Genomic DNA, 14,941 nt, shown 5'->3' with positions numbered 1-14,941 from the left:
ACCTCCCGGGCTCAAGCGATCCTCCCGCCTCAGCCTCCCAAGTAGCTGGGACCACAGATGAGTCGCCATGCCCAGCTAATTTTTAATTTTTTTTTGTAGAGATGGGGGTCTCGAACTCCTTAGCTCAATCAATCCGCCCGCGTCAGCCTCCCTAAGTGTTGGGATTACAGGCGTGAGCCACCACACCCGGCCTCGCGGAGGTTTCAGTCAGCATTATTTACGCCTCAGGAGAAGAGGAACCAAATTGGCTGCGGAGTGGGGTGCCGTTGAAAGGCCTAGGTCGGCCTACGGCGCGTGCCGCTGCCTTTTTGTTGAAGCTCAACCCCAATAGCTTGCTGCTGTCCCTCTCTGGGTGACTGCACGCTGAGGGTAGGGCGTCACTAAACACTGATTACCCGTGCGCCTCGAAAACTGGAACCTAACTATGCATGGAGGGCGGGTCCTCTGGCGTCTGCACAGATGTCACTGGCCCAACGGGCACCCACCTAGGGGCCTAGCCAGAAATTGTTCCCAAGGCTGCATTGCTGAGTTTGCCTGCAGACACCCAGTGTGTGTAAACGTGTGCGTGCTGAGCGAGCACATGTGTGCGCATTATGTGCTCTGTGTTCACACATTGAGTGAGGATGTGTGTGCACGGTGTCTGAGAAACTGCACCCTACATCTACACACGCTTTGAGTGTGTATCTACCACTGTGAGAAGGTGCATTTACGCTGGGTGTGCACGTTGTGTGTGCATGTTGCATGTAAGCATGGTATGAAGAACTGTGTGCGTACACACGCCTTCTGTGTGTGCACTGTGTACAGCAGCGTGTAAGGACGCGTACACGCCCGTACGCGCTGTGTGAGGACTGTTGTGCACATTGCAGGCACACGCTATGCGCGCGCGCCGCGTGAGAACCGGTGCGCCTATCGCACGTGCACGCCCTGCGCACGCCGTACGTGAGAACCAGTGCGCTTATCGCACGTGCACGCCCTGCGCGCGCTGTGCGTGAGAACCGGTGCCCCTATCGCACGTGCACGCCCTGCGTGCGCTGTGCGTCGAAGCGGTGCGCCTATCGCACGTGCACGCCCTGCGTGCGCTGTGCGTGGGAACCGGTGCGCTTATCGCACGTGCACGCCCTGCGTGCGCTGTGCGTGGGAACCGGTGCGCTTATCGCACGTGCACGCCCTGCGCGCGTGCTGCGTGAGGACGCGTGCGCATGCGGACGCGCGCGGGTTCGGTGCGGCGCGGCGGGCTTGGCAGTGCGCCTGTGCGGCCCGCGCATCCCGATGGAGCGCGGCGGCGGCGGCGGCTTCGGGACGGGATCCCGGCCTGAGGGGACTGCGCGGGGAACCTGTCTCCCAGGGAAGATCGCAGAACCGGGCGCGGTGCGGACCTCTCAACCCAACTACCGGCCTCAAGGTATTATCCCCAGAGTGTGGCGGGCGCCGGAGGGCTTCGGGTTCCTGTGGGGGGAGGGGGCGGGCCCGGCGGCCCAGGGCAAAGGTCCTCGAGCGTGGGGGGAAGGGGCGCGGCGCAGAGCTGAGATAAACGCCCTTTCCCTGGCCCGGGATCGTCCGGACGTGCATCCAAGGGCCGCACCCCTCTCTGTGCGAGTAGCGGGGTTCTTTCTTGGGGTGACCTGGGTGAGTGGGTACACATGGGGGGTGGCTTAGGGTGGGCGGCAGGTGTGTTTGGGATGGAGGTGCCTGAGGGGGTGCTGCGGGTCCAGTCCCCGTCCTCGAGGAGCAGCCGGCATGGGAGTCGTTAGGTTAAACCGAGCGGGGTTCTGGGGTTGCCCCGGCCTCCGCGCGCGCCCTGTCTGCGTTCTGGGAAACGCGCGCGAGCGCCGCTGCAGCCCGCGGCGAAGGTGGCCCAGCTTCGCGCCTCTTGGCGTTTCCAGGGGGCAAAATCGGCGTGTCACCCATTGGCAGAGGCAGATTCGCCTGGGCGGCCAGGCGTCTGCCCTGGACCGGGTGCTCCTCCCGCCCGGATGCGCTCTCTGTCTTGGGAACGCTGCTCAGGTGGCCCGGCCGCGGCCCTCAATCGAGGCAGCGGGGCAAACAAGGCTCTCAGCCCTCGAGGCTGCCGATGCTGGGAGCCATGAAGGGCTGGTCCCTGGCTGCCCAGAAGCCAGCGAGGCAGCGGGGGAGACTGTGAGGACATTTGGCAGGATTTTAGATAAGCAGGTCTGATGCTAACGTTCTGTAAAGTGGTTGCAGGTAGTGCGGGGGTGTAAGGAGCATGGAAACCGATTTCGTGCTGTTTTTCCTGACAACAGCTTTTTAATTTTTAGTTAATAAGGCAGGCTATTTTTAAAACATTTTTTATTGCAGTCTAATATGCATTTAAAAAACCACACAAAACTATGACTCGATGAATTATCACATAGTGAAGGTGGGAGTATTTTATATACGATGGGCCAAGAAAAGGAAAGAAATCAAGAGAAATGTTCTTAAAACATGCTTTTTCACTGGGATTGGGGGGGCGAGGGGTATTTTCTGATTGGGCCTTCAGTTGCATCATTCATAGGAGAAGGAGATAGCTTAAATCATTTCCAGTTTGTATTTTTCATTATGCTTTTTTAAAGGCAGAATTCATTAATTGTCACAGGATAACGTTATAACTACCTTTGAAATGTGTGTTTTTGTTTTTATCCCTTTTGCTTGAAACACTCAAGCTGCATCTGCTAGGGAAGAACTTGGAAACCACCCACCAGAACGACCCTCCCTGGCAGAGGCGACCTTGTATAATAAAACATTGAAAAGGAGAGGTTGTTTCAGTTTGCATTTTTATTTGGTTGAGAGCTTAAATAATAGTTTGTTTCGATGTTTTGTTGTACTCATGAAAGGCGGGGAGGGGCGGTACGATTGGGTTTTCAGTGTATCTTGGATTTTATTTGAAGGAACTTAAGGGGGGTTGTTTTTTTTTATGGAAACAAAATTGGGGAAGGGGAGGAGGTACTTTTGCGGGGGAGATTCTTAATAAGTTCTGTTTGGAAACTATTGTAGAATCATTTAATGTACTCTTCTGATATTAAGATTAGCTTAAGAATATCTTCCTTCATTTGAAATTGGAAATATAGAAAAATATGTGTGAAGGTTTAAAATGTGAAATAAACACCTATGTGCATTAAGGTTGGTATGGTAAAATTGGAATGTTCAATTTAGGTGCCAGGTGATATCACGATTTGTTCTTTGGGGGAGTTAGCAAGGCCAGGTACGTAAGTAAAGTCTCCTTAGAAAAATTATGATTTTGAGGTTTTATAATAATCTGTCCTGGATACTGATCATTCTTGGTTACCCAGGCCCTTAGCATTTGGGACCCATTACTAATGAGACTTAACCTGCTTTTCTAGAGAGTCAACCATTGTTCCTAAGCTTGGGCTGGGTGCTGTGAAGGCTGCAAAATACAGAAAGACCTGAGATGTTTAGGCTGTCCAACAATTTTGTGTTGCACACTTAGGGGATATGAGTTGGCAAGTGGTTTTCCTGGGAGCTGTGTAAAAGACAGCAAGGAAATACCGCTGGTGGTTTCCTCTAGCAACAGGTTCTTCCGATATTGAAATCCTGTGCATGTTCCCATTACCCCCTAGTGATGCCTTCTTTCTTTCCTTTTAATTATCTCTGAATAGAAATGACCAGATCTACTGTTCATTTTAGTGCTTGTCTGATACACACAGTATAACAAATGAGCAAGTGCTTGTTTCAATCTGCTTAACAACCTTTAACCAGCAGATAGAATCACCAGATCTCAACCATAACATCGGACAGCATCACTGTCACACAGACCCTGTGTTCCCCCTCAGACTGAAATACTCCCTTCTCCCATTTTTCCTTCAGGAATTCACTTCCTCTAGGTTCTCTCAGTCAGAATTAATGAACTTCTTCCTATCTGTGCCTGCAGTACCTCCAGCCAAGCACTCTTCCTCTGCCTGTATTATATTAACCTTCATGCTCCTCTAGGCAGATGGTCATTGGGTGTCTACTGTATGCCGGACTCTGCTGGCCATTGCTGTTACTAAAGCTGAGTAGACTGAGGTCCAGACTGCCTGGGTGTGAATGTCAGCACTCTCTTCTTACTGTGTAATTTTGGGGAAGTTATTTGACATCTGTGAGCTTCAGTTTTCTCCCGTTTAAAATGGGCTTTAGAAGCAGTTGTCAAGTATATCACACTTGCTGGATGCAGTGGCTCACACCTGTAATCCCAGCATTTTGGGAGGCTGAGGCAGAAGGATCGATTGAGCCTAGGAGTTTGAGAGCAGCCTGGGCAACAAAGTTAGACCCTATCTCTAGAAAAAAAAAAAAAAAGGGTTGGGTGTAGTGGCACATGCCTGTAGTCCCAGCTACTCAGGAGACTGAACTGGGAGGATCGCTTGAGCCCTGGAGGTTGAGGCTGCAGTGAGCCATGATGGCCACTGCACACCAGCCTGGGTGAAAGAGTGAGACTCTGTTTCACACACACACACACACACACACACAAATAAGGGGGCTGGGGTTGCTGAAGAACAACACTGGGAGACAGTACTGTCTTGAGGATGAAGGAATTCATGTCTGTAAAGCAGGCCTGACACAAGTGCTCAAGCTGATGCATTTCCTCTATTAGATCATTAGCTTGAGAGCAAGGCCTGGGTCCAGATTATAGGCACCTCTCTCAGTGCTGTGTGGTGCAGAAGGTGACTGTGTTGTCATCCTGCCCCTCCTTAGGGATTTTGTGCACAGTAGGTCTGTGACCATTGTTTCCCAATTGCATCATGCTGGGAACAGATACACTGGGTTGAGTGCTCATAAATCACTGATGAGTTGGATTAAAGAAATGTGTTGGTGGAGAAGTTTGAGATAATAGAACTGTAAAGCATGTTTCCTGAGGCCCATTGAGTTTTCCAGTGCATTCTACAGATAAATACTGTTATTTAAAATATTTTTTTATTTTTTATTTTAATAGCTTTTGGGGTACAAGTGGTTTTAGGTTACGTGGATGAATTGTATAGTGGTGAAATCTCAGTTTATTGTGTCGCAGTCACCTGAGTAGTATACCTTATTTACTGAATTAAACTCCTTTGCCCCTTGTTCCCTAGGAAGGAGGGAATTGCTTTGCAGTAAAATGGCATTTCCTCATGTCCTTCCATGTGCATATCTTCATCCCCTGCCCTGGAGCATGAGAATATAGAGGTACAAACTGGAAGTTCAGGATAACCTCCCTCAGGGGTTCACAGTAGGGTGGGGGGCCAGACACGGTGGCTCATGCCTGTGTCTATCTCTTTCTTTCTTTCTTCCTTTCTTCCTTTCTTTCTTTCTTTCCTCTTTCCTTTCTTTTCTTTCTTTCTTTTTAGATGAAGTCTCACTCTGTTGTCCAGGCTGGAGTGCAGTGGCACAATCTCAGCTCACTGCAACTTCTGCGCCATCATGCCCAGGATCCCAGCACTTTGGGAGGCCGAGGCAGGTGGATCACCTGAGGTCAGGAATTTGAGACCAGTCTGGCTAACATGGTGAAGCCCTCTCTCTACTAAAAATACAAACATTAGCCAGGCCTGGTGGCGCACGCTTGTAATCCTAGCTACTTGGGAGGCTGAGGCATAGGATCGCTTGAACTCAGGAAGCGGAGGTTGCAGTGAGCTGACATCGCGCCACTGTACTCCAGCCTCGGTGACAGAGCGAGACTCTGTCTCAAAAGAAAAACAAAATAGGGTAGGGCCTGGAGATAGAGAGTAGATGGTTATTGGAGGCTGTGAAGGATAGTGGGCAGTGGGAAGGAGGTAGGAATGGTTAATGGGTATAAAAAAATAGAATGAATTAATAAGGCCTGGTATTTGATAGCACAACAGGGTAATTATAGTCAATAATAATTTAATTGTTCATTTTAAAATAACTAGTAGTATGACTGGATTGTTTGTAACACAAAGGATAAATGCTTGAGGGGGATGGCTAACCCGTTTTGCATGATATGATTATTTTACATTGCATGCCTGTACCAAAACATCTCATGTACCCCAGAAATATATGCACCTACTACCTACTATGTAGCCACAAAAATTAAAAATTGTAAAATAAAAAAAAAAAAGTAGGGTGGGCCCGAGTAGCAAAGGCATCAGAAATCGAGTTCTTCATCCTTTTTCAAAGTTGTGTTTAAAACCATCCTTGAACACTTTAATCCTAAAACTGTTCAGACCGCTGGGCGTGGTGGCTTACGCCTGTAATCCCAGCACTTTGGGAGGCCAAGGCGGGCGGATCACGAGGTCAGGAGTTCAAGACCAGGCTGGCCAAGATGGTGAAACCCTGTCTCTACTAAAAATACAAAAATTAGCCAGGTATGGTGGCAGGCACCTGTAATCCCAGCTACTCGGGAGGCTGAAGCAGGGAACTGCTTGAACCCGGGAGGCGGAGGTTGCAGTGAGCGGAGATTGCGCCACTGCACTCCAACCTGGGCGACAGAGTGAGACTCCCATCTTAAAAAAAAAAAAAAATGTTAAGATCAAGAAGAACAAGAGAACAAGTTGAGTTTGTGCCTCTAGAGTCTCTTTGGTAGTAGGAAGGACCACAAACTTCCTGCAAAGTTGTATTTGGTTTGTGGCTCCTGGCTTTTTTTACTAATGGCAGCGTAGGACTTGGGCTTAGCAGGACCTTCAGGACAAACTGCTGAAAGCCTTTGTGATTTCTCTTCTGATATCCTAGCCATGGTGACATAGCTGCTCAAAGTCTGTCATTTCTAACCCTGCTTCCTCTCCAACATGAAAGGATGTTTTCCTCTCAGGTGCCCCATCTTCTGCAGTGGCTAGTGTTTTAAAAGAACACTTTGTCTTCTTGTAATTACATTGATTGACTTACAAAACAGAAGGATTCACAAGATTGATTTGGGCAGGCGAGAGATGGAGATTTCTGGGGGCTGTTGGTAAATATCCTGGTGGGTTTTGTTGAGAGGATTTAATGAGATATATTGGCTGGTGATGCAATGATACTGCCTGGTTTTAGGGGGCTGTTCATGTGCTAAGTTGGCTCAGGTGGCAGTTCCAGGATTTGAAAACTTCCCATGGCCCTGCCCTCCGGCCCCTTTTGAAAGGAATTTCACCAGAAGAAGGAAGAGGGGGTAGTAGAGGGCAGCCGCCCTTAGGGAGGCAGTGTCCACTGTCCACCTCACATCTGAGTCGGCCACATTTAAATATGGAGTTTACTGTCTTGGCATCTGAGGCTCTGGGTCTGACTAGGCCTTGGGATCCCACCTCATCTGCCTCTGAGGTCAGTCTGAATGCAAACCCCCATCTGCTTTTCTGTTGGGAAGCATTTGTTTTCCTCTTGCCTAGGAACTTTTTCTGTTTTTAAAAGCCTTGTGACTAGCAGAGTTTGGGTTGTCATTTAAGCGAAAGGAAAACAGGTATGAGTGAGCCACATGCACGCAAAGCATTTGAGGCAACAGCAATCATGCCAAATGCCTGAGATCCTTGGAATGACAGGGTCTGTCCCCAGGGCTCCCAGCTTCTGACCAGTGCTGGGTTCGTTCACCACCTAAAAAGACTTGGCTTTTCCTCTCAGTGCCAAATAGGTTGGTGCCTTGTAACCCGCAGGCAACCCTTTGGAATGTTCCTTGCTCCTTTGTCATCTCACCCTCTTCATCCCTCCCACCCTGTGTGTTTCTGTAATAACAGCTTTATGGCCGGTCATGGTGGTTCACACCTGTAATCCTAGCACTTCAGGAGGCTGAGGCCCACAGATCGCTTGCACTCAGGAGTTCAAGACCAGCCTGGGCAACATGGCAAAACCCTGTCTCCACAAAAAATACAAAAAATTAGCTGGGCGTGATGGCATGTACCTGTAGTCCCAACTGCTTTAGGGGCTGAGGCGGGAAGATTGCTTGAGCCCATGAGGTCGAGGCTGCAGTGAACTGAGATTGTGCCACTGCACTCCAGCCTGGGTGACAAAGTGAGAGCCTGACTCAAAAATAAAAATAAACAGCTTTATCATCTCTGTAAAATTCATATGCCATATATTCCACCCATTTAAAATGCACAATTCGATGGTTTTTAGTATATTCACAGAGTTGTGCAGCCATCACCACAATCAATTTTAGAACATGTTCACCACCCCACAAAGAATCCCCATACTCATTAACATTCTTCATTCCCCCTGGCCTCACAACCACCCATCTGTCTATATAGAGACCTCGAGACTTCTGCCAGGACAGTCTTCAGCCTTTGGTGCAGACACGCGTTGCAATTGCCTAGAAGTCTGTGGGTGGGTCTTCATGCATTAGAGGTTTAGAAACCAGTATTCTGCATACTCTGTCCTTCAGGTCAAAGACGCACTTTTACCCTGAAGCCTTGCCTTTTCACCTCCTGTACATTCCCACTCCGCGGGCCTGCAGAGCGCTCAGAACCTGAATGTAATGTACACAGCAGTCTGCAGTTGTATACTGCACATGTTCAATTTAGCTTCCCAGACAGTAATGGCCGCTAATTGTTGAGCACTTATGTGCCAAGTATCAGTATAAGCACTTATACATTATTTTACTTTCATCCTCACAATCACTTTATATTCTTTTTGTCATTTCAGAGACGTTTCAGTTATCTATTATTGTGTAACAAACCACTCCAAAACTTATTTCTCATAGTTCTGGGGGTTGCCTGGGCTTACTGGTGCTCCATTTGGGGTCACCTGGAGTCCCTCATGCTGGTACAGTCTGCTGGTCTGCTGGGAGCTCAGTTGGACTTGAAATGTCGAAGGTGGTCTCTCATTGTCCAGGTACCTAATCACAGGGAGTCTGTCCTGGACTTTCTAACAGCGTGGCTGCTGTGCTTTGAATGAGGAAGCAGAAGTTGCCAGTTCTCTTAAGGCCTGCACTTAGAAGTCCCAGAATGTCATTTTTGCTGCGTTCAGTGGTCAAAGCAAGTCCCAAGGCCAGCCTAGATTCAAGGGGAGAGGAAATAGACTCCACCTCTTGATGTGAGGGCAGCATGCATCTACTGGGAAATGAGAAATTGTTAGTGGCCCTTTTGGAGAATATCTACTGTAATAGGTAAGTACAGTCGTTCCTTGGTATCCATGGGGGATTTGTTCCAGCACCTCTCAAGAACACCAAAAATCAAGGATGCCCAAGTCCGTGATATAAAATGGTATAGTATTTGCATGTAACCTATGCACATCCTCCCTTATACTTTTTTTTTTTTTTTTTTTTTTTTTTGAGACAGAGTATCACGCAGGCTGGAGTACAGTGGCACGATCTCAGCTCACTGCAGCGTTGACCTCCCAGGTTCAAGCAATCCTCCCACCTCAGCCCCTCCGAGGAGCTGGGACTATAGGCATATACCTCTATGTCTGGCTCATTTTTGTTTTGGTTTTGGTTTTTTTGAGACAGAGTCTTGCTCTGTCACCCAGGCTGGAGTGCAGTGGTGCGATCTCTGCTCTCTGCAACCTCTGCTTCCTGGGTTCAAGCGATTCTCCTGCCTCATCCTCCCAAGTAGCTGGGACTACAGGCACGCACTAGCATGCTCGGCTAATTTTTTGTATTTTTAGTAGAGATCGAGTTTCACCACGTTGGCCAGGCTCTTCTTGAACTCCTGACCTCAAGTGATCCGCCCACCTCAGCCTCCCAAAGTGCTGGGATTACAGGCGTGAGCCACCACGACTGGCCCAGAGCTGAGAATTTTTAACCTCCCGTGCCACTGTGCCTCCACGGATGGATAATAAACTCCTTTCGTGCATGAGCTGTGTCTCCCATATCTGCTATACCCCTCTGAGGATCTAGCTCAGTACTATCTAGCCACATCTTACAAAGATCTTGTATGCCTTTTACTTAGTACACAGTTGTTTTTCTCCCCAAAGGCGATGGGGATCTTATTTCTTAGAATTACAGCAAAAATGTTATTAAAATGCTTAGAGGAAGAGAAGTTCCATTTAATGGAATTTCCCAGTTTACCAGGAATGAACCCCCCATCCTCTCTGTGCCCACAATTATTGTTAAGGATCTGAAGATACTCTTAATCGGCTTCCTGCCTTAGGACACTGTGTTGGGTATGATTGAGGTTCTTGCTGTAACTCTGGTCATTGCTCTAGAAGGACCCTGGAAGATTCTCTGATACTCTAGGCTAGTGTGTCTCAAACTAACTCTGGTAAAGGAGCAGTTTTTAGTTTTTTTTTTTTTTTTTGTAAATTTCCAATCTGCTGTTGACCAATATCTTGGTAAAACACAGTAAAGAAAAATATATGAAAGACATGGAAAATACAAGTCCCAATTTTTAAATATCAGGTTAGATTAATATTAGATTTAAAGAGCTCATTAAGTAACAAAATACTCTGTCCAGTTGCTGTAAATGTTCTAAATGCATGCCCTCGGTGGGGTGCAGTGGCTCACGCCTGTAATCCCAGCACTTTGGGAGGCTAAGGCAGGCAGATGACTTGAGGTCAGGAGTTCAAGACCAGCCTGGGCAATATGGCGAAACCCCACCTCTACTAAAAATACAAAAATTAGCCAGATGTGGTGGCGCGTACCTGTAGTCCCAGCTACTCGGGAAGCGGCGGCACGAAAATCTCTTGAACCAGGGAGGTGGAGGTTGCAGTGAGCTGAGATGGCGCCACTGCACTCCAGCCTAGGTGACAGAGTGAGACTCTGTCTCAAAAAAAGTAAAATAAAAAAGCATGCTCTCAATTTATGCCTTTATTCTTTATTGCAGACTGATAATGAATAATAGAGAGATTGTGCTCCCTCTCCACAGCCCATCAGGGTTAGGCTGCTCAGGGTTTCCTGAAGAAACAAACAAACAAACAAAACGTAAAAAAGAGAGACTGGCACCTGTCCACAGGACACACTTTGAATAGCTCTGCTTTGGGCCAGTATTTCCCAAAGGGTATGGTACATAAGAGGGCTTTAGATTGCATGTGGACAGATTTATCTTTTTAACTTTAGGTTTTCTGTTGATTCTTCAATTTATTTTAAAACTACAACTAGTACATCACGCTACAGTTTCTGAATATTTTCGGAATGAGTAAAAAGTGAAAAAAATACAAAAACTAAGCGAAAATAAGTCAATTTAAAGAAAAAGACTATCCACTGGGCCTGGCGTCTAGGAAAAAAATTTTAAAGAGAAAAAGACCAAATAATAGAAGTTAGTGCTGGCTAATGGAAACAGAATGCTAGCCACATATGTAATCTTAATTTTTCTAGTAGACACATTAAGAAAAAGAAAAAAGAAACAGATGAAATTAATATAATACAACTTACTTAGTCAAGTATATTCCAAAATATTATCTTTCAGCATGTAATTAATTAATTAATTAATTGAGGAGGGGCGGGAAACAGAGTCTCTCTTTATCCCCCAGGCTGGAGTGCAGTGGTGTGATCTTGGCTCACTGCAACCTCTACCTCCCTGGTTCAAACGGTTCTTATGCCTTAGCTTCACAAGTAGCTGGGATTATAGGCACATGCCACCACGCCTAGCTAATTTTTGTATTTTTAGTAGAGACAGGGTTTCACCATGTTGTCCAGGCTGGTCTTGAACTCCTGACCTCAAGTGATCTGCCTGCCTTGGCCTCCCAAAGTGCTAGGATTACAGGTTTGAGCCACCACGCCCAGCCCCTTCATCCTCTTATATACCAAGTTCTCTCCCTTAACGACACTTTGCTTCCCCAACGTAGGTAAAATTTGGCAAAACAACCAACCAACCCTGGTTTCCCCTGTGTGAAACCAGGTCCCTCACAATCCTCTTCAAGGATGAGCATTCCTTCTGTCTCTGCTCAAAGAACCAGACAGCACATTAGATTTCATCATTTTCCCCACCGCCCTCTGCCGTGGGCTGCCCTGAGCCTACCGCTGTTGCCGTCATTACTAAACCTCCAAAGTTCATCAGCTCTGTGTTCAGTCCTTTTTTTTTTCTTTGTAGAGGCAGGGTTTCGCTCTGTTGCCCAGGTTGGAGTGCAGTGCTCCCACCAGAGCTCACTGCAGCCCCAACCTCTCAGGCTCAAGTGATCCTCCCACCTCAGCTCCCAAGTAGCCAGGACCACAGGTGAGTGCCACCACGCCCGGATCACTTTTGAATTTTTTTTTTTAATAGAGACAGGTCTCATGTTGGGATTACAGGCATGAGCCACCTCACTTAGCCTCAGCATGTAATTAATATTAAACATAATTAATGAGATATCTGACATTCTTTTCTTTGCAGCAAGTCTTTGAAATTCCGTGGCTGTTTTACACTTCTAGTGTGTCTCCATTTGGACTGTTTGCGTTTCACGTGCTCAATAGCCAACTGTGGCTAGTGGCTACTGTATTGGACTGCACTGACCTAGAGCATTTCCATGACGCAGGGAGTTTTGTGGTCTATATTGAGTCTCACGGTGACCAAGTATTCAGTGTGATGACTGTGCTGTCAAGTATGGTGTGAAGCACAGTATGTGTGTTGTGGTAGTGAGTCCAGCTTGGATCTCTTCATGGATGTAGAGGAAATGGAAACACACTTTGATGAAACGGGCTCCCCCATATCAGGCAAAGCAGGCCCGGATTCCCCAGGCTTTCGAAGGGATATCCTGATTTTGCTTTCCCCAGCCTGGGTGAAGGGAGTGTACCGAGGCTGTGACTAGTGTGTCCTCACACAGATTATTGTCTTGGGGACCTGATAGACTGTGGAAAGGGGATGGACTTGGCTTTATGGAAATTATTAAGCTGTCATTGAGGAAAAGTGCTAAGGTTTGAATGTCCATTCCAAAACTCATGTCAAAATTGCCATTGTGATGGCATTAAGAGATGGGACCTTTAAGAAGTGAGTAGGCCATGGGGCTCTGCCCTCATGAATGGATTATTGTTGATAGTGGTTTCGGTTTGGCCCCCATTTGCTGTCTCTGTATCATGGGCTTGCTTGCCCTTTTGCCATGTTTTGATGCAGGAAGAAGGCCCTCACCAGATGCCAAGCAGATGCTGACACCACCAGCATCCAGAATTGTGAGCCAAGTAAATTTGTTTAAGTTACGCAGTCTGTGGTATTCTGTTATAGCCACTGAAAACAGACTAAGACAGAAAGCATGGTATTGAAAAAACATGGAACCATAACTGTGGGAGGAGAGAGCTGTATTAGCCAGCTTAGGATCTCCTGGGTTTGGTGTTGGGGTCGGGGTCAGGAATCCCTGCTGCTGGGTAGGGTCTACTGAGTCGGGATTCAGTGGGCTCTGTGAGATTAGATCTGGTCATCTCCCCCAGCTGGTGTCATGTCTTCCTAGTGCCTTGTCCACAGAAGCCACTTGCTGATTCTGACCAACAGGTACTGATTGACTGATAGGACAGATGCCCTAACTCTGGGAACCACACCGTTAAACAGGGAAGTTCCAGTGTATCTGAGCTGGTTCTGCCTCCATCTTTCTAGGTTTGATGTGAAACAGCTGCCATTAGTTACAGATGGCCTTAGTGGACTGATTACCCAGCACCTGCTTCAGGGCCTGCAGGATGAGCCCCTTCCCAGACCAGCTTGTCTCCTTCCTGAGCAGTTGGTCTGTCTTCACCGTTAGACACTGATTCCTTCAGAGTTGACTCTTGGTTTAGCAACTCAACCAGTGTGGTACTCTGGTTGCTATGGTAGATGTATGGGATTAACTTCCTTTTCAGCTCCATTTTTTATCCCTACCCTTGTTTTTCTCTTTCTCTCCTACTTTCTGTATTGATTTCTACTGTATTTTATATAAGCAATCTTAATCTTTTCTGGAAGGAGGGAGGGAGGGCAGGAAATGACCTCACAGCTGGAGTCTCACCAGGCACCTGCAGCCCTTTATTAAGCAGTGCTCTATGTCCCTGTTTCAGAACAACACCTTAATATGTGCTGTTAACTTGAAGTAACCGTCTGAATCGTAAACTGGGCAAAACCGAATTCTCCTGCTGTGCTTATTCTTAATAACAGCCCCCCATGGGGTTCCTGTATGTTCTCTTCCTTCAATACCTAGTGCATTTTCAGCACTACACTTACCAGAGGGAAAGTGTATTGTTCATGGGGATAGCATCACCTCTTAGCAGGTTTTGCTCTTTTCTACCCTATTAATTGTATTTATTTAGTTTTCTTGATCACCAGTCGGGGGTGACAGTGGGTGGTGAAATACTGTGACAGCCTTCAGTGGAAGCTTTCCTTGCACCTGGGTAATTTTTCCCCCAGTGGAGATTCGTGTTATGAATAAAATTTAGCATTGATCATTTTCATTAGCTAGATAATCAATATTTTTAAGCAGTTGTAGTTATGTCTACAGACCAGAATCTCTTTTTAAAAAATCACTAATTCTAGGCCAGGCGTGGTGGCTCATGCCTGTAATCCCAGCACTTTGGGAGGCCAAGAGGGGTGGATCACCTGAGGTCAGGAGTTCGAGACCAGCTTGGTCAACATGGCAAAACCCCCTCTCTACTAAAAATACAAAAATTAGCCAGGTGTGGTGGTGCACGCCTGTAATCCCAGCTACTTGGGAGGCTGAGGCAGGAGAATTGCTTGAACCTGGGAGGCAGAGGTTGCAGTGAGCTGAGATTGTGCCACTGTACTCCAGCCTGGGCTACATAGCGAGACTCCGTCTCAAAAAAATAATAAACTAAAAATTAAAAATTATGCATTTTAATTGCCATTTTCTTACTGCAAAACATGTTCCTGCTCTCCCTTTTTCCTCTCCTCACCCACCTAAATTTCCACTTCACTTGATTTTACTTTTGTCAGTCACAAATTTTTTTCTGAAGAATAATTGCTTCTTATTAATAGTCCATTGAGCTCCACATATCCCTAATCTTCTGGGATGAGATTAACCCTTTTTATAGAAGAACAATTAAGTGAGGAAAATGGACTGTTTCACTATACCCTGTTCAACTTTAATTTCTCTTAGCTGTGTTTTAGTTTCTCTGTTTCAACCAAGAGGCCCAAGGGTTCTCAGTGCCTTTCTACTGGGGAGAGTTGAATGTCCTTTGTGGTACATAGTTTTATCTTTACTGCTTAAAAATCAAAAGGATTATTTACACTTTGGCATG

General features: G+C 46.9%; 1 protein-coding gene across 10 annotated transcripts in view; it reads left to right on the top strand.

Annotated features, from left to right (window-relative positions):
• The first annotated feature begins 987 nt into the window (after positions 1-987).
• Positions 988-14,941, top strand: part of MAP7D2 (MAP7 domain containing 2) — a 110,005-nt gene continuing 96,051 nt past the window's right edge. For 7 of the 10 annotated variants that reach the window (XM_054471470.2, XM_054471471.2, XM_063660178.1 and 4 more), the window contains exon 1: positions 1,242-1,402. In XM_054471470.2, coding sequence (XP_054327445.1) covers positions 1,270-1,402 — 133 coding nt within the window. In that variant the 5' untranslated portion in view covers positions 1,242-1,269. Of the gene's footprint in view, positions 1,403-14,941 lie in introns of all 10 variants that reach the window. The other 3 variants (XM_054471463.2, XM_054471468.2, XM_054471469.2) reach the window with 3 other exon arrangements.

Source organism: Pongo pygmaeus, chromosome X (genome assembly GCF_028885625.2).
Source record: "Pongo pygmaeus isolate AG05252 chromosome X, NHGRI_mPonPyg2-v2.0_pri, whole genome shotgun sequence".
Lineage (NCBI taxonomy): Eukaryota > Metazoa > Chordata > Mammalia > Primates > Hominidae > Pongo > Pongo pygmaeus.
Note: the sequence above shows the minus strand (reverse complement) of the source record. Positions and strands in the feature narration are given on the sequence as shown.